The sequence below is a fragment of the Salvelinus alpinus genome, chromosome 2 (assembly GCF_045679555.1).
Source record: "Salvelinus alpinus chromosome 2, SLU_Salpinus.1, whole genome shotgun sequence".
Taxonomy (NCBI): Eukaryota; Metazoa; Chordata; class Actinopteri; order Salmoniformes; family Salmonidae; genus Salvelinus; species Salvelinus alpinus.
Window position 1 is genome coordinate 99,048,317 of NC_092087.1, and position 19,403 is coordinate 99,067,719.

At 46.6% G+C, this 19,403-nt stretch overlaps 2 protein-coding genes and 1 long non-coding RNA gene across 3 annotated transcripts in view; 1 reads left to right on the top strand and 2 right to left on the bottom strand.

Moving 5' to 3' along the window:
* gaa2 (alpha glucosidase 2) overlaps window positions 1–10,077 on the top strand; it is a 27,563-nt gene extending 17,486 nt beyond the window's left edge. Inside the window, exons 18-21 of the mRNA XM_071390178.1 lie at window positions 1,102–1,200; window positions 1,789–1,953; window positions 7,498–7,644; window positions 9,560–10,077. Of these exons, the coding sequence (XP_071246279.1) occupies window positions 1,102–1,200; window positions 1,789–1,953; window positions 7,498–7,644; window positions 9,560–9,622 (474 nt within the window). The 3' untranslated portion in view covers window positions 9,623–10,077. The remainder of the gene's footprint in view (window positions 1–1,101; window positions 1,201–1,788; window positions 1,954–7,497; window positions 7,645–9,559) is intronic.
* Window positions 10,047–10,792, bottom strand: LOC139541963 (uncharacterized). Its single transcript, XM_071346903.1, has 2 exons — window positions 10,789–10,792; window positions 10,047–10,672 (listed from the first exon to the last, which is right to left on the bottom strand). The coding sequence occupies exons 1-2, from the start codon at window positions 10,790–10,792 to the stop codon at window positions 10,047–10,049; spliced, it is 630 nt and encodes a 209-aa protein (XP_071203004.1).
* Window positions 10,793–12,013: 1,221 nt separating this feature from the next.
* On the bottom strand, window positions 12,014–12,527 carry LOC139568393 (uncharacterized). The gene is made up of 2 exons (XR_011673594.1): window positions 12,276–12,527; window positions 12,014–12,231 (listed from the first exon to the last, which is right to left on the bottom strand). It is a non-coding gene; the product is annotated as an uncharacterized lncRNA (long non-coding RNA).
* Between the last annotated feature and the right edge of the window lie 6,876 nt (window positions 12,528–19,403).

Genomic DNA, 19,403 nt, shown 5'->3' on the forward strand with positions numbered 1-19,403 from the left:
AGCAAAATAAATAAATAAATATAGTAGGGGAAGAGGTAGATTATAGATGGGCTATTTACAGGTGCAGTGATCTGTGAGCTGCTCTGACAGCTGGGGCTTAAAGCTAGTGAGGGAGATAAGTGTTGGATAAAGATTGTCCCGTGGGACTCCGTTGGTAGTGGACGGTGCTTGCAACGCCAGGGTTGTGGGTTCGATTCCCACGGCGGACCAGTACGTAAAACTCTGTGCTCTCACTACTGTAAGTGGATAAGAGTTTTATTTAAATGAAGGACTAAAATGTACCAGATGATTGGGAGGCGGATTCCAACCAGCTGGAACCACTGGACCGCACAGGACACAACTAGTAGGAATTCTGGATAATGACAATAGAATGTGATGGTAGTTACAAGGCTTTTGTTTCAGGCTGGACCATGGCACTTACACTGAGTGGGAAAAACATTAGGAACACCTTCCTGATATTGAGTTACACCCCTCTTTTGCACTCAGAACAGCGTCAATTTGTCGGGGCATGAACTCTACAAGGTGTCCACAGGGATGCTGGTCCATGTTGACTCTAATGCTTCCCACAGTTGTGTCAAGTTGGCTGGATGTCCTTTGGGTGGTGGACCATTCTTGATACACTCAGGAAACTGTTGCGCAGGAAAAACACAGCAGCTTTGCAGTTCTTGGCAAAAACCGGTGCACCTGGCACCTACTACCATACCCTGTTCAAAGGCACTTAAATATTTTGTCTTGTCCATTCACCCTCTGAATGGCACACATTCTCAATTGTCTCAAGGCTTAAAAATCCGTCTTTAACCCGTCTCCTCCCCTTCATCTACACTGATTGAAGTGGATTTAACAAGTGACATCAATAAGGGATCATGGCTTTCACCTGGATTCACCTGGTCAGTCTAAGTCATGGAAAGAGTAGGTGTTCTTAATGTTTTGTTCAGTGTATAATTCACGTGCTGAATATTGAATCTCTCCTGTCTGTTCTCTCTCTCTCTGTCTCTTTCCTCTGTCTGCTCTCTCTCCCTCCCTCTGTCTCCCTCCCTCTGTCTCCCTCCCTCTGTCTCCCACTTCCCTTGTCCCTCTCTGTCTCTGTGTCTCCTCTCTCAGGGTGATTCTATCCGTAGTAAAGGAGAAGAGTTGAGGCTCAAGGCTCCTCTAGAGCACATCAACCTTCACCTGAGAGAAGGAGCTGTCGTACCTACACAGGTAAACAGACAATACATCGTCAAGTAGCTGGATCATCCATATTATTGGGGCTCCCGAGGAGGTGCAGCGGTCTAAGGCATCTCAGTGCTAGAGGCGTTACTACAGACCCTGGTTCGATTCCAGGCTGTATTACAACCGGCTGTGATTGGGAGTCCCATAGGGCGGCGCACAATTGGCCCAGCGTCATTAGTTTGGCCGGGGTAGGCCGTCATTGTAAATAAGAATTTGTTCTTAACTGACTTGCCCAGTTAAATAAAGGTTAAGTCGGAATAATGATGACTATCTACTGATGGTTAATAAGAAGATGACACAAAGTGGATGGTCAGGCATCGATATCGAAATAATAAATCACTGTGTATGTCTCTCTGTTCCTCTTTCTCTCTCGGTCTCTTTCGTTCTCTCTCTGCTCTCTCTGTCTGTGTGTCTCTCTCTGTCTGTGTGTCTCTCTCTGTGTCTCTCTGTCTGTGTCTCTCTGTCTGTGTCTCTCTGTCTGTGTCTCTCTGTCTGTGTCTCTCTGTCTGTGTCTCTCTCTCTCTCTGTGTGTCTCTCTCTGTGTCTGTGTCTCTCTCTGTGTCTCTCCCTTTGTAGCGTCCCAACACAACCCTGTTTGTGAGCACTGGTCAGCCGCTCCACCTCGTGTCCAGTCTGTCTGAAGACGGCTCGGCCGGAGGAGAGCTATTCTGGGACGACGGAGAGAGCATCGACACCTTGGAGACCGACCAGTACGCTCACATAGTGTTCACTGTGGTGAAGGTATGCTCCAACCACCACTACAGACCAGTACGCTCACATAGTGTTCACTGTGGTGAAGGTACGCTCCAACCACCACTACAGACCAGTACGTCACATAGTGTTCACTGTGGTGAAGGTACGCTCCAACCGCCACAGACCAGTACGCTCACATAGTGTTCACTGTGGTGAAGGTACGCTCCAACCACTACAGACCAGTACGCTCACATAGTGTTCACTGTGGTGAAGGTACACTCCAACCACTACAGACCAGTACGCTCACATAGTGTTCACTGTGGTGAAGGTACGCTCCAACCACTACAGACCAGTACGCTCACATAGTGTTCACTTTGGTGAAGGTACGCTCCAACCACTACAGACCAGTACGCTCACATAGTGTTCACTGTGGTGAAGGTACGCTACAGACCAGTACGCTCACATAGTGTTCACTGTGGTGAAGGTACGCTCCAACCACTACAGACCAGTATGTCACATAGTGTTCACTGTGGTGAAGGTACGCTCCAACCACTACAGACCAGTACGCTCACATAGTGTTCACTGTGGTGAAGGTACGCTCCAACCATTACAGACCAGTACGCTCACATAGTGTTCACTGTGGTGAAGGTACGCTCCAACCACTACAGACCAGTACGCTCACATAGTGTTCACTGTGGTGAAGGTACGCTCCAACCACTACAGACCAGTACGTCACATAGTGTTCACTGTGGTGGAGGTACGCTCCAAACACTACAGACCAGTACGCTCACATAGTGTTCACTGTGGTGAAGGTACGCTCCAACCACTACAGACCAGTACGCTCACATAGTGTTCACTGTGGTGAAGGTACGCTCCAAACACTACAGACCAGTACGCTCACATAGTGTTCACTGTGGTGAAGGTACGCTCCAACCACTACAGACCAGTACGCTCACATAGTGTTCACTGTGGTGAAGGTACGCTCCAACCACTACAGACCAGTACGCTCACATAGTGTTCACTGTGGTGAAGGTATGCTCCAACCATTACAGACCAGTACGTCACATAGTGTTCACTGTGGTGGAGGTGTACGCTCCAACCATTACAGACCAGTACGCTCACATAGTGTTCACTGTGGTGAAGATACGCTCCAACCACTACAGACCAGTACGTCACATAGTGTTCACTGTGGTGAAGGTACGCTCCAACCACTACAGACCAGTACGCTCACATAGTGTTCACTGTGGTGAAGGTACGTTCCAACCACTACAGACCAGTACGCTCACATAGTGTTCACTGTGGTGAAGGTACGCTCCAACCGCTACAGACCAGTACGCTCACATAGTGTTCACTGTGGTGAAGGTACGCTCCAACCGCTACAGACCAGTACGCTCACATAGTGTTCACTGTGGTGAAGGTACGCTCCAACCGCCACAGACCAGTACGTCACATAGTGTTCACTGTGGTGAAGGTACGCTCCAACCATTACAGACCAGTACGTCACATAGTGTTCACTGTGGTGAAGGTACGCTCCAACCACTACAGACCAGTACGCTCACATAGTGTTCACTGTGGTGAAGGTACGCTCCAACCACTACAGACCAGTACGCTCACATAGTGTTCACTGTGGTGAAGGTACGCTCCAACCACCACTACAGACCAGTACGCCACATAGTGCTCACTGTGGTGAAGGTACGCTCCAACCATTACAGACCAGAACGTCACATAGTGTTCACTGTGGTGAAGGTACGCTCCAACCACTACAGACCAGTACGTCACATAGTGTTCACTGTGGTGAAGGTACACTCCAACCACTACAGACCAGTACGCTCACATAGTGTTCACTATGGTGAAGGTACGCTCCAACCACTACAGACCAGTACGTCACATAGTGTTCACTGTGGTGAAGGTACGCTCCAACCACTACAGACCAGTACGTCACATAGTGTTCACTGTGGTGAAGGTACGTTCCAACCACTACAGACCAGTACGCTCACATAGTGTTCACTGTGGTGAAGGTACGCTCCAACCGCTACAGACCAGTACGCTCACATAGTGTTCACTGTGGTGAAGGTACGCTCCAACCGCTACAGACCAGTACGCTCACATAGTGTTCACTGTGGTGAAGGTACGCTCCAACCACTACAGACCAGTACGTCACATAGTGTTCACTGTGGTGAAGGTACGCTCCAACCACTACAGACCAGTACGTCACATAGTGTTCACTGTGGTGAAGGTACGTTCCAACCACTACAGACCAGTACGTCACATAGTGTTCACTGTGGTGAAGGTACGCTCCAACCACTACAGACCAGTACGCTCACATAGTGTTCACTGTGGTGAAGGTACGTTCCAACCACTACAGACCAGTACGTCACATAGTGTTCACTGTGGTGAAGGTACGCTCCAACCACTACAGACCAGTACGCTCACATAGTGTTCACTGTGGTGAAGGTACGCTCCAACCACTACAGACCAGTACGCTCACATAGTGTTCACTGTGGTGAAGGTACGCTCCAACCACTACAGACCAGTACGTCACATAGTGTTCACTGTGGTGAAGATACGCTCCAACCACTACAGACCAGTACGCTCACATAGTGTTCACTGTGGTGAAGGTACACTCCAACCACTACAGACCAGTACGTCACATAGTGTTCACTGTGGTGAAGGTACACTCCAACCACTACAGACCAGTACGCTCACATAGTGTTCACTATGGTGAAGGTACGCTCCAACCACTACAGACCAGTACGTCACATAGTGTTCACTGTTGTGAAGGTACGCTCCAACCACTACAGACCAGTACGTCACATAGTGTTCACTGTGGTGAAGGTACGTTCCAACCACTACAGACCAGTACGCTCACATAGTGTTCACTGTGGTGAAGGTACGCTCCAACCGCTACAGACCAGTACGCTCACATAGTGTTCACTGTGGTGAAGGTACGCTCCAACCGCTACAGACCAGTACGCTCACATAGTGTTCACTGTGGTGAAGGTACGCTCCAACCACTACAGACCAGTACGTCACATAGTGTTCACTGTGGTGAAGGTACGCTCCAACCACTACAGACCAGTACGTCACATAGTGTTCACTGTGGTGAAGGTACGTTCCAACCACTACAGACCAGTACGTCACATAGTGTTCACTGTGGTGAAGGTACGCTCCAACCACTACAGACCAGTACGCTCACATAGTGTTCACTGTGGTGAAGGTACGTTCCAACCACTACAGACCAGTACATCACATAGTGTTCACTGTGGTGAAGGTACGCTCCAACCGCTACAGACCAGTACGCTCACATAGTGTTCACTGTGGTGAAGGTACGCTCCAACCACTACAGACCAGTACGTCACATAGTGTTCACTGTGGTGAAGGTACGCTCCAACCACTACAGACCAGTCCGTCACATAGTGTTCACTGTGGTGAAGGTATGCTCCAACCACTACAGACCAGTACGCTCACATAGTGTTCACTGTGGTGGAGGTACGCTCCAACCACTACAGACCAGTACGTCACATAGTGTTCACTGTGGTGAAGGTACGCTCCAACCATTACAGACCAGTACGCTCACATAGTGTTCACTGTGGTGAAGGTACGCTCCGACCACTACAGACCAGTACGCTCACATAGTGTTCACTGTGGTGAAGGTACGCTCCAACCACCACAGACCAGTACGCTCACATAGTGTTCACTGTGGTGAAGGTACGCTCCAACCGCTACAGACCAGTACGCTCACATAGTGTTCACTGTGGTGAAGGTACGCTCCAACCGCTACAGACCAGTACGCTCACATAGTGTTCACTGTGGTGAAGGTACGCTCCAACCACTACAGACCAGTACGTCACATAGTGTTCACTGTGGTGAAGGTACGCTCCAACCACTACAGACCAGTACGCTCACATAGTGTTCACTGTGGTGAAGGTACGCTCCAACCACTACAGACCAGTACGCTCACATAGTGTTCACTGTGGTGAAGGTACGCTCCAACCACCACTACAGACCAGTACGCCACATAGTGCTCACTGTGGTGAAGGTACGCTCCAACCATTACAGACCAGTACGTCACATAGTGTTCACTGTGGTGAAGGTACGCTCCAACCACTACAGACCAGTACGTCACATAGTGTTCACTGTGGTGAAGGTACACTCCAACCACTACAGACCAGTACGCTCACATAGTGTTTACTATGGTGAAGGTACGCTCCAACCACTACAGACCAGTACGTCACATAGTGTTCACTGTGGTGAAGGTACGCTCCAACCACTACAGACCAGTACGTCACATAGTGTTCACTGTGGTGAAGGTACGTTCCAACCACTACAGACCAGTACGCTCACATAGTGTTCACTGTGGTGAAGGTACGCTCCAACCGCTACAGACCAGTACGCTCACATAGTGTTCACTGTGGTGAAGGTACGCTCCAACCGCTACAGACCAGTACGCTCACATAGTGTTCACTGTGGTGAAGGTACGCTCCAACCACTACAGACCAGTACGCTCACATAGTGTTCACTGTGGTGAAGGTACGCTCCAACCACTACAGACCAGTACGTCACATAGTGTTCACTGTGGTGAAGGTACGCTCCAACCACTACAGACCAGTACGTCACATAGTGTTCACTGTGGTGAAGGTACGTTCCAACCACTACAGACCAGTACGTCACATAGTGTTCACTGTGGTGAAGGTACGCTCCAACCACTACAGACCAGTACGCTCACATAGTGTTCACTGTGGTGAAGGTACGTTCCAACCACTACAGACCAGTACGTCACATAGTGTTCACTGTGGTGAAGGTACGCTCCAACCACTACAGACCAGTACGCTCACATAGTGTTCACTGTGGTGAAGGTACGCTCCAACCACTACAGACCAGTACGCTCACATAGTGTTCACTGTGGTGAAGGTACGCTCCAACCGCTACACAACCATAATACAACACAACCACTTGATAAACTACTGTACACAGTGACTACTGTCGTCAAAGAATGGTTCAACCACTACTAACGCTGTAGCCATGGTAGCGGGTTCAACCACTACTAACGCTGTAGCCATGGTAGCGGGTTCAACCACTACTAACGCTGTAGCCATGGTAGCGGGTTCAACCACTACTAACGCTGTAGCCATGGTAGCGGGTTCAACCACTACTAACGCTGTAGCCATGGTAGCGGGTTCAACCACTACTAACGCTGTAGCCATGGTAGCGGGTTCAACCACTACTAACGCTGTAGCCATGGTAGCGGGTTCAACCACTACTAACGCTGTAGCCATGGTAGCGGGTTCAACCACTACTAACGCTGTAGCCATGGTAGCGGGTTCAACCACTACTAACGCTGTAGCCATGGTAGCGGGTTCAACTACTACTAACGCTGTAGCCATGGTAGCGGGTTCAACCACTACTAACGCTGTAGCCATGGTAGCGGGTTCAACCACTACTAACGCTGTAGCCATGGTAGCGGGTTCAACCACTACTAACGCTGTAGCCATGGTAGCGGGTTTAACCACTACTAACGCTGTAGCCATGGTAGCGGGTTCAACCACTACTAACGCTGTAGCCTTCACCTCTTCTCTTCCGATTGTGTTCTAGAACACGTTGACATCGGAGGTGCTGCACGACCACGTGGAGGCTTCCTACATCACCGTGGAAACAGCCTCCTTCTATGGCGTGAAGGCGGAGCCTACCAGGGTCACGGTCAACTCCCAGGATGCTGCATTCACCTACAGAGCCAATCAGGTGAGGCTTGGAGTCAGAGGTTAACTGTTTTTTAAAGTTCAGATAATGTTTTAGAGCAGCCATACTCACAATATTTTTTTTTTTAAAGGAATGTAGGGACCTCCCGAGTGGCGCAGCGGTCTAAGGCATTGATCAGTGCTAGAGGCGCCACTACAGATCCGGGTTCGATCCCGGGTCGTCCGGGTTATGGGAGGGTTTGGCCGGCTGGGATGTCCTTGTCTCATCGCGCTCTAGCGACTCCTTGTGGCGTGCCGGGCGCAGTGCATGCTGACTTCGGTAACCAGCTGGTACAGTGTTTCCTCCGACTGTGTCAAGAAGCAGTGGGACTTGGCGGGGTCGTGTTTCGCCAAGCCCCACTGCTTCTTGGCACACTGGTCGCTTAACCCGGAAGCCAACCGCACCAATGTGTCGAAGGAAACGCCGTACACCTGGCGACCATGTCAGCGAGTTGCTAGAGCGCGTTGAGACAAGGACATCCCGGCCGGCCAAACCCTCCCCTGACCCGGACGACGCTGGGCCAATTGTGCGTCACCTCATGGATCTCCCAGTTGGGGCCGGCTGCGACACATGCAGTGCCTTAGACCGCTGCTCCGCTCGGGAGACCCCCAGCCTCCAGTCTCCTGGGAAGGCTTTTCACTAGATGTTGGAACATTGCTGCGGGGACTTGCTTCCATTCAGCCACAAGAGCATTAGTGAGGTCGGGTACTGATGTTGGGCGATTAGGCCTGGCTCCCAGTCGTCGTTCCAATTCATCACAAAGGTGTTCGATGGGGTTGAGGTCAGGGCTCTGTACAGGCCAGTCATGTTCTTCCACACCGATCTCGACAAACCATTTCTGTATGGACGTTGCTTTATGCACAGGGGCGTTGTCATGCTGAAACAGGAAAGGGCCTTCGCCAAACTGACACAAAGTTGGGGGCACAGAATCATCTAGAATGTCATTGTATGTTGTAGCTGTAATGTTTCCCTTCACTGGAACTAAGGGGGCCGAACCGTGAACAGCCCCAGACCATTATTCCTCCTCCACCAAACTTTACAGTTGGCGCTATGCATTAGGGCAGGTAGCGTTCTCCTGGCCTCCGCCAAACCCAGATTCGTCTTTTGGACTGCCAGATGGTGAAGCGTGATTCATCACTCTAGAGAACGCGTTTCCACTGCTCCAGAGTCCAATGGTGGCGAGCTTTACACCACACCAGCTGACGCTTGGTATTGCGCATGGTGATCTTAGGCTTGTGTGCGGCTGCTCGCCCGTGGAAACTCATTTCATGAAGCGCCTGACGAACAGTTATTGTGCTGACGTTGCTTCCAGAGGCAGTTTGGAACTCTGTAGTGAGTGTTGCAACCGAGGACAGATGATTTTTACACGCTTCAGCACTCGCGGTCCCGCTCCGTGAGCTTGTGTGGCCTACCACTTCACAGCTGAGCCGTTGTTGCTCCTAGATGTTTCCACTTCACAATAACAGCACTTACAGTTGACCGGGGAAGCTCTAGCAGGGCAGACATTTGACTGACTGACTTTTTGAAAGGTGGCATCCTATGACGGTGCCACGTTGAAAGTCACCGAGCTCTTCAGTAAGTTTTTTTTCTACTGCCAATATTTGTCTATGGAGATTGCAAGGCTGTGTGCTCGATTTTATACACCTGTCAGCAGGGGCTGTGGCTGAAATAGCTGTGTGTGTGTGTGTGTTTGTTTCCACCAACAAAAGGTGTGTGAACAGTTTAGGATCGCGAGCTGGGGGTTTGTTAGTTCACCGACAAGACTGATACATGACAATGTCCATCCTGACCTTTGCCCCCTAGGAAATGTGTGAGTTGACAAGTAGTAGTTGAATCTCCCCATGTTTAGTGAAAATGATATCTGTGGTTTGTTATTAATGTATCTCTCTGTTTCTCCATTTTGTCTCCCTCCCTCTAGGTGTTGACTGTAACAGACCTAGGACTGAATCTCAGCCAGAACTTCACCATCAGTTGGATCTAACAGGTTTTCCCAAAAATGGGAATTCTGACCTTGGGAATGTTGATGTTTTTCCTTCCCTGACGGTCTCTACTGCTTTACTCCCCATGTCTGTGACCCAAATGGCACCCTATTCCCTATATAGTGCACTACTAATGACCAGGGCCCTTGTGTATAGGGTGCCATTTGCCAATCAGTATTTATTTTAGCTGATTTTATGGTATAAACATCTATGACATTTTATATAGTATTTTTAATGTTAAATGTCTATAATAATGCCACCACCACAAAGTGTAACCAGCCCACAGTACAGCCAGACCCGGTTACCGCGGTTACCGGGATTTACCTCCCAAAACCACTCCCTTCTCCCGGGACTAATAACATTGAGACACTGATAAATGATGTTAAATGATATGCCCTGTCTGAATCTGGGCCTCTGCATAATGAATCAGCGATCGGGGTGGGGGACAGACGGCCGTCTCGGGGTGGTGGGGGACAGACGGCCGTCTCGGGGTGGTGGGGGACAGACGGCCCGTCTCGGGGGGGTGGGGGACAGACGGCCCGTCTCGGGGTGGTGGGGGACAGACGGCCCCGTCTCGGGGTGGTGGGGGACAGACGGCCCGTCTGGGGGTGGGGGACAGACGGCCCCGTCTCGGGGTGGTGGGGGACAGACGGCCCGTCTCGGGGTGGTGGGGGACAGACGGCCCGTCTCGGGGTGGTGGGGGACAGACGGCCCGTCTCGGGGTGGTGGGGGACAGACGGCCCCGTCTGGGGGGTGGGGGACAGACGGCCCCGTCTGGGGGGTGGGGGACAGACGGCCCGTCTCGGGGTGGTGGGGGACAGACGGCCCCGTCTGGGGGGTGGGGGACAGACGGCCGTCTCGGGGTGGTGGGGGACAGACGGCCCGTCTCGGGGTGGTGGGGGACAGACGGCCGTCTCGGGGTGGTGGGGGACAGACGGCCCGTCTCGGGGGGGTGGGGGACAGACGGCCCGTCTCGGGGTGGTGGGGGACAGACGGCCCGTCTCGGGGGGGTGGGGGACAGACGGCCCGTCTCGGGGTGGTGGGGGACAGACCTGTAGATCTATCATCTCATCATGGTAGCTTTTTTTCATGTGACAGGTAGGCCTACATTTGCTGAGGCGCAGTCTATGCTACAGTAATATAAAGACTGAATAAGCGTCTAATTTACCCATCTCTATCTGGCTTTCAGGGTCACCTTGTTTTTAATTGTAAAGATTATTATTTGTATTTCAGCTGCAGAGTTTTAAAACTGCCTGTCACTCGAATATCGTTGCTTTAAATCAGTGCACGAAATATTATGAAAGGTATTTGTCAGCCTGCTAATTATACGTAAGGCCCTATTATATTTCTAGGTTAAAATAAAATCCGCTAGCCTATACTACTAGCCGCATGTTCTCTTCCTGCTTTATCGTGGTTTGAACGATGTCATTCCAGTCCATATAATGCAGTACAATACAGTACAATAATACAGTACAGTAATACAGTATAATGCAGTACAGTCATACAGTACAATGCAGTAACACAGTATAATACAGTACAATGCAGTACAGTAATACAGTACAGTAATATACACAATATTTTGGCCTTGCTTGGGCTTGGGCTCATTAAATGTCTTTAATGTAGGGCTCATTAAATGTCTTTAATGTAGGGCTCCTTAAATGTCTTTAATGTAGGGCTCATTAAATGTCTTTAATGTAGGGCTCATTAAATGTCTTTAATGTAGGGCTCATTAAATGTCTTTAATGTAGGGCTCATTAAATGTCTTTAATGTAGGGCTCATTAAATGTCTTTAATGTAGGGCTCCTTAAATGTCTTTAATGTAGGGCTCATGAAATGTCTTTAATGTAGGGCTCATGAAATGTCTTTAATGTAGGGCTCATTAAATGTCTTTAATGTAGGGCTCCTTAAATGTCTTTAATGTAGGGCTCATTAAATGTCTTTAATGTAGGGCTCATCAGCCTTGAATGTTTAATCAAAGCTCTAATCAAATCCAGACAGGCCTGTTTATAATGCTTTTGAATGACCGTTCCGGTTTGGACTGGAAATACCGGTTTAGCCGGTAGGAAAGTGATTTATTCTCAGGAAGGAACATTTATAAAATACTGTTAAAATATTCAACCGTAAGCCAGATGGCAGCGTTAGTTTGAAAGGCCTCCGGTGTATTTGACTGGTTAGTAGGAGAATATGAAGTGCTGCCACTGGTCATTACTACAGTAAAGAGCCGACTTGTATTTGCTGTTTTCATTTCTCAGAGGAAAGGTGAAGATGTGCAATAAAAAGGACCTTTTCTTACCCTCAGAACAAGACTAGAATGGAGGTGAAATGGATGTTTGTGTCTTTGGGGAGTTTCATGATAATAATCAGTGATTTGTTGTTATTGATCCTGATATGTACATATTGTTGTTATTGATCCTGATATGTACATATTGTTGTTGCCAAGCTTGTTTGCACTGAATCAGGACATATTGAAGGTACAGGGAAGTGCCTTACGAATGATCAAACTGTGTCTCTTCTACAGCTCTGTTTTAACTCTGTTCTAGAATTCTAGTTTCAGAACCCCTCTAGAACAGCTCTGTTTTAACTCTGTTCTAGAATTCTAGTTTCAGAACACCTCTAGAACAGCTCTGTTTTAACTCTATTCTAGTTTCAGAACACCTCTAGAACAGCTCTGTTTTAACTCTGTTCTATAATTCTAGTTTCAGAACACCTCTAGAACAGCTCTGTTTTAACTCTGTTCTATAATTCTAGTTTCAGAACACATCTAGAACAGCTCTGTTTTAACTTGTTCTAGAATTCTAGTTTCGGAACAGCTCTTTTAACTCTGTTCTAGAATTCTAGTTTCAGAACACATCTAGAACAGCTCTGTTTTAACTTGTTCTAGAATTCTAGTTTCAGAACACCTATAGAACAGCTCTGTTTTAACTCTATTCTAGAATTCTAGTTTCAGAACACCTCTAGAACAGCTGTTTTAACTCTGTTCTAGAATTCTAGTTTCAGAACACCTCTAGAACAGCTGTTTTAACTCTGTTCTAGAATTCTAGTTTCAGAACCCCTCTAGAACAGCTCTGTTTTAACTCTATTCTAGTTTCAGAACCCCTCTAGAACAGCTCTGTTTTAACTCTGTTCTATAATTCTAGTTTCAGAACACCTCTAGAACAGCTCTGTTTTAACTCTATTCTAGTTTCAGAACACCTCTAGAACAGCTCTGTTTTAACTCTGTTCTATAATTCTAGTTTCAGAACACATCTAGAACAGCTCTGTTTTAACTTGTTCTAGAATTCTAGTTTCAGAACACCTATAGAACAGCTCTGTTTTAACTCTATTCTAGAATTCTAGTTTCAGAACCCCTCTAGAACAGCTCTGTTTTAACTCTATTCTAGAATTCTAGTTTCAGAACACATCTAGAACAGCTGTTTTAACTCTGTTCTAGAATTCTAGTTTCAGAACACCTCTAGAACAGCTGTTTTAACTCTGTTCTAGAATTCTAGTTTCAGAACAGCTCTACATTAGTTTCAGTTGGTTTTCAAACTGCTTTACTGTGACTCTAAAACAGGGTGTTTCTCTCTAAAACACTGATTAATAATAATGAGGCTTTTTAAAGTCTTGTCAAGCTTTCTTAGACATACAGTTGTCTTTACTAGATCATGAAAGAGGATCGTAGTTGACATTTGAAGTATTATGGTAATGCGACGTTTGAAATTGATTGATTGAAATGTTGTTTGACAAATTTGTCCTATTTTATTCACATGTTTTGATTTTAAGTGGTAAAATGAAGTCTATGTAAGGGAAGACATATTTTCAGAGTGAAAGATGATTTATCTTGCCTTATGTTGGTCAGTTCTGCCAGTGGGGTGTATCTATCTGAATATTACAATGACTGTTGATGCTGTAATGCCTCTCCATCTCCATGTGTGTTCAGTTGAATGGGACGTGCTCAGACATGATCATTTCAAATGATGACTTGATTAAATATGAATCCTGACTCCCGTGTGTCTGATTGGATCTGTTTCTCCAGTGGATGGATTGGATGGGAGGGACGTATATTACCTGGGTGTCATTTAGTTTCATCCAGGTATTACTACTGCTTGGCTGGAGCATAATCCTGCACCCATCAAATATGCATTTTTATTCAAAGCAAATGTATTTATATAGCCCTTCTTACATCAGCTGATGCCACAAAGTGCTGTACAGAAACCCAGCCTAAAACCCCAAACAGCAAGCAATGCAGGTGTAGAAGCACGGTGGCTAGGAAAGACTCCCTAGAAAGGTCAAAACCTAGGAAGAAACCAGGCTATGAGGGGTGGCCAGTCCTCTTCTGGCTGTGCCGGGTGGAGATTATAACAGAACATGGCCAAGATGTTCAAATGTTCATAAATGAAAAAGTATCTCTACAGCTCCTGCTGTCTCTAGAGAGTTGAAAACAGCAGGTCTGGGACAGGTAGCACATCCGGTGAACAGGTCAGGGTTCCATAGCCGCAGGCAGAACAGTTGAAACTGGAGCAGCAGCACGGCCAGGTGGACTGGGGACAGCAAGGAGTCATCATGCCAGGTAGTCCTGAGGCATGGTCCTAGGGCTCAGGTCCTCCGAAAGAGAGAATTAGAGAGCGCATACTTAAATTCACACAGGACACCGGATAAGACAGGAGAAATACTCCAGATATAACAGACTGACCCTAGCCCCCCGACACAAACTACTGCAGCATAAGTACTGGAGGCTGAGACAGGAGGGGTCAGGAGACACTGTGGCCCCATCCGATGATACCCCCGGACAGGGCCAAACAGGCAGGATATAACCCCACCCACTTTGCCAAAGCACAGCCCCCACACCACTATTATTGAATTCCATTGTCCTCTAATAAAAAAATGTTGTGGGGGGCGGGTAGATTGTGGCTTCTATCAATGTAATTGTCTGCATCATTTCCAATCGCCCATATATTTTGGGGTAAATACAGTGGGGAGAACAAGTATTTGATACACTGCCGATTTTGCAGGTTTTCCTACTTACAAAGCATGTAGAGGTCTGTAATTTTTATCATAGGTACACTTCAACTGTGAGAGACGGAATCTAAAACAAAAATCCAGAAAATCACATTGTGTGATTTTTAAATAATTAATTTGCATTTTATTGCATGACATAAGTATTTGATACATCAGAAAAGCAGAACTTAATATTTGGTACAGAAACCTTTGTTTGCAATTACAGAGCTCATACGTTTCCTGTAGTTCTTGACCATGTTTGCACACACTGCAGCAGGGATTTTGGCCCACTCCTCCATACAGACCTTCCCCAGATCCTTCAGGTTTCGGGGCTGTCGCTGGGCAATACGGACTTTCAGCTCCCTCCAAAGATTTTCTATTGGGTTCAGGTCTGGAGACTGGCTAGACCACTCCAGGACCTTGAGATGCTTCTTACGGAGCCACTCCTTAGTTGCCCTGGCTGTGTGTTTCGTTTCGTTGTCATGCTGGAAGACCCAGCCACGACCCATCTTCAATGCTCTTACTGAGGGAAGGAGGTTGTTGGCCAAGATCTTGCGATACATGGCCCCATCCATCCTCCCCTCAATACGGTGCATTCGTCCTGACCCCTTTGCAGAAAAGCATCCCCAAAGAATGATGTTTCCACCTCCATGCTTCACGGTTGGGATGGGTTCTTGGGGTTGTACTCATCATCCTTCTTCCTCCAAACACGGCGAGTGGAGTTTAGACCAAAAAGCTCTATTTTTGTCTCATCAGACCACACGACCTTCTCCTATTCCTCCTCTGGATCATCCAGATGGTCATTGGCAAACTTCAGACGGGCCTGGACATGCGCTGGCTTGAGCAGGGGGACCTTGCATGCGCTGCAGGATTTTAATCCATGATGGCGTAGTGTGTTACTAATGGTTTTCTTTGAGACTGTGGTCCCAGCTCTCTTCAGGTCATTGACCAGGTCCTGCTGTGTAGTTCTGGGCTGATCCCTCACCTTCCTCATGATCATTGATGCCCCACGAGGTGAGATCTTGCATGGAGCTCCAGACCGAGGGTGATTGACCGTCATCTTGAACTTCTTCCATTTTCTAATAATTGCGCCAACAGTTGTTGCCTTCTCACCAAGCTGCTTGCCTATTGTCCTGTAGCCCATCCCAGCCTTGTGCAGGTCTACAATTTTATCCCTGATGTCCTTACACAGCTCTCTGGTCTTGGCCATTGTGGAGAGGTTGGAGTCTGTTTGATTGAGTGTGTGGACAGGTGTCTTTTATACAGGTAACAAGTTCAAACAGGTGCAGTTAATACAGGTAATGAGTGGAGAACAGGAGGGCTTCTTAAAGAAAAACTAACAGGTCTGTGAGAGCCGGAATTCTTACTGGTTGGTAGGTGATCAAATACTTATGTCATGTAATAAAATGCAAATTAATTACTTAAAAATCATACAATGTGATTTTCTGGATTTTTGTTTTAGATTTCGTCTCTCACAGTTGAAGTGTACCTATGATAAAAATTACAGACCTCTACATGCTTTGTAAGTAGGAAAACCTGCAAAATCGGCAGTGTATCAAATACTTGTTCTCCCCACTGTATATACAGTACCAGTCAAAAGTTTGAACACACCTACTCATTCAAGGGTTTTTCTTAGTTTTACTATTAAGTAACACATATGGAATCATGTAGTAACCAAAAGTGTTAAACAAATCAAAATATATTTGAGATTCTTCGAAGTAGCCACCTTTTGCCTTGACAGCTTTGCACATGCTTGGCATTCTCTCAACCAGCTTCACGAGGTAGTCACCTGGAATGTATTTAAATTAACAGGTGTGCCTTGTTAAAAGTTTATTTGTGGAATTTCTTTCCTTAATGCATTTGAGCCAACCAGTTGTGCTGTGACAAGGTAGGGTTGATATACAGAAGATAGCCCTATTTGGTAAAAGACCAAGTCCATATTATGGCAAGAACAGCTCAAATAAGCAAAGAGAAACGACAGTCCATCATTACTCTAAGACATGAAGGTCAGTCAATCTGGAAAGTTTTAAGAACTTTTAAAGTTTCTTCAGGTGCAGTCACAAACCATCAAGCGCTATGATGAAACTGGCTGTCTTGAGGACCGCCACAGGAGGAGACTACATGAATCAGGCCTTCGTGGTCGAATTGCTGCAAAGAAACCGCTACTAAAGGACACCAATAATAAGAAGAGACTTGCTTGGGCCAAGAAACACGAGCAATGGACATTAGACCGGTGGACATCTGTCCTTTGGTCTGATGAGTCCAAATTTGAGATTTTTGGTTCCGACTCTTGTCTTTGTGAGACGCAGAGTAGGTGAACGGATGATCTCCGCATGTGTGTTTCCCACTGTGAAGCATGGAGGTGGTGGTGTGATGGTCCTTTGCTAGTGACACTGTCTGTGATTTATTTAGAATTCAAGGCACACTTAACCAGCACGGCTACCACAGCATTCTGCAGCGATACGCCATCCCATCTGGTTTGCGCTTAGTGGGACTATAATTTGTTTTTCAACAGGACAATGACCCAAAACACACCTCCAGGCTGTGTAAGGGCTATTTGACCAAGAAGGAGAGTGATGGAGTGCTCCATCAGATGACCTGAACTCCACAATCACCCGACCTCAACCCAATTGGGATGAGTTGGACTGCAGAGTGAAGGAAAAGCAGCCAACAAGTGCTCAGCATATGTGGGAACTCCTTCAAGACTGTTAGAAAAGCATTCCAGGTGACTATCTCATGAAGCTGGTTGAGAGAAGAGTGTGCAAAAGTGTCATCAAGGCAAAGGGTCGGTACTTTGAAGAATCTCAAATATAAAGTATATTTTGATTTGTTTAACACTTTAATGCTTACTACATGATTCCGAATCTGTTATTTCATCAGCTTCTTGATATGCCACACCTGTCAGGTGGAAGAATTATCTTGGCAAAGGAGAAATGTTCACTAACAGGGATGTAAGCTTTTCGTGGGTATGGAATATTTCTGGGGTCTTTTATTTCAGCTCATGAAACATCGGACCAACACTTTACATGTTGCATTTATATTTTTGTTCAGTGTATTTATGTATGTGCGTATATATATATACACACACACACACACACACACACACACACACGGTGCATTTGGAAAGTAGTTACTTTTTCCACATTTTGTTATGTTACAGCCTTATTCTGAAATAGATTTTTTTTAAATGTTTCTTTATCGACACACAATAACCCATAATGACAAAGCAGAAATACCTTATTTAGGGGAAATTTACAGGTAACGAGTTCAAACAGGTGCAGTTAATACAGGTAATGAGTGGTAAACAGGAGGGCTTCTTAAAGAAAAACTAACAGGTCTGTGAGAGCCGGAATTCTTACTGGTTGGTAGGTGATCAAATACTTATGTCATGCAATAAAATGCAAATTATTTTCAACAAGAACCTTTCTTGTCCTCCAAGAGTTGCTGAATCTTCTCTCACCCTCATCGGTCTTCGCTGGGTCAGTTGGTCCTCATGAGCCACTGGCATATGTTCACCTGTAGAGGGCGCTGTGCTGTCACAATTCAACCCCCTTGCTTAGTGTTGTCTTCCCCACTAATGGTCGGGTTTAAGTGGAGTACAGGGCTGATGCTGAACATCTGTGTCTGGAACCAGGAAGCACATCTGTTCTCTGTTATTCTGAATGCTGCTGTTCTCAGCTCTACTGAACACACTGGTCACATTGTTAATCATCTCTCATACAGCACATTACAGATATGAACTACTGTGTTTATGTTAATCATCCCTCATACAGCACATTACAGATATGAACTACTGTGTTTTTATGTTAATCATCTCTCATACAGCACATTACAGATATGAACTACTGTGTTCTTTATGTTAATCATCCCTCATACAGCACATTACAGATATGAACTACTGTGTTTATGTTAATCAGCTTTGACTATGTACAGACTCAGTGAGCATAGCCTTGCTATTGAGAAAGGCCGCCGTAGGCAGACATGACTCCCAAGAGAAGACAGGCTATGTGCACACTGCCCACAAAATGAGGTGGAAACTGAGCTGCACTTCCTAACCTCCTTCGCAATGTATGACCATATTAGAGACACATATTTCCCTCAGAATTCACAGACCCACAAAGAATTCAAAAACAAACCCAATTTTGATCAACTCCCATGTCTATTATGTAAAATACCACAGTGTGCATCACAGCAGCAAGATGTGTGACCTGTTGCCACAAGAAAAGGGCATCCAGTGAAGAACAAACACCATTGTAAATACAACCCATATTTATGTTTATTTATTTTCCCTTTTGTACTTTAACTATTTGCACATCGTTATGACACTGTATATAGACATAATATGACATTTGTAATGTCTTTATTCTTTTGGAACTTCTGTGAGTGTAATGTTTACTGTTCATTTTTTGGTTTATTTCACTTTTGTTTATTATCTATTTCACTTGCTTTGGCAATGTTAACATATGTTTCCCGTGCCGATAAAGCCCTTTAAATTAAATTGAATGGAAAGGCAGACAGACAGAGAGAGAGGCTGACAGAGGTAGAGGGAGAGGCAGACGTAGAGGGAGAGAGAGAGGCAGATGTAGAGGGAGAGAGAGAGGCAGACAGACGTAGTGGGAGAGAGAGGCTGACAGAGGTAGAGGGAGAGGCAGACGTAGAGGGAGAGAGAGAGGCAGATGTAGAGGGAGAGAGAGAGGCAGATGTAGAGGGAGGGAGAGAGGCAGATGTAGAGGGAGAGAGAGAGGCAGATGTAGAGGGAGGGAGAGAGGCAGACGTAGAGGGAGAGAGAGAGGCAGATGTAGAGGG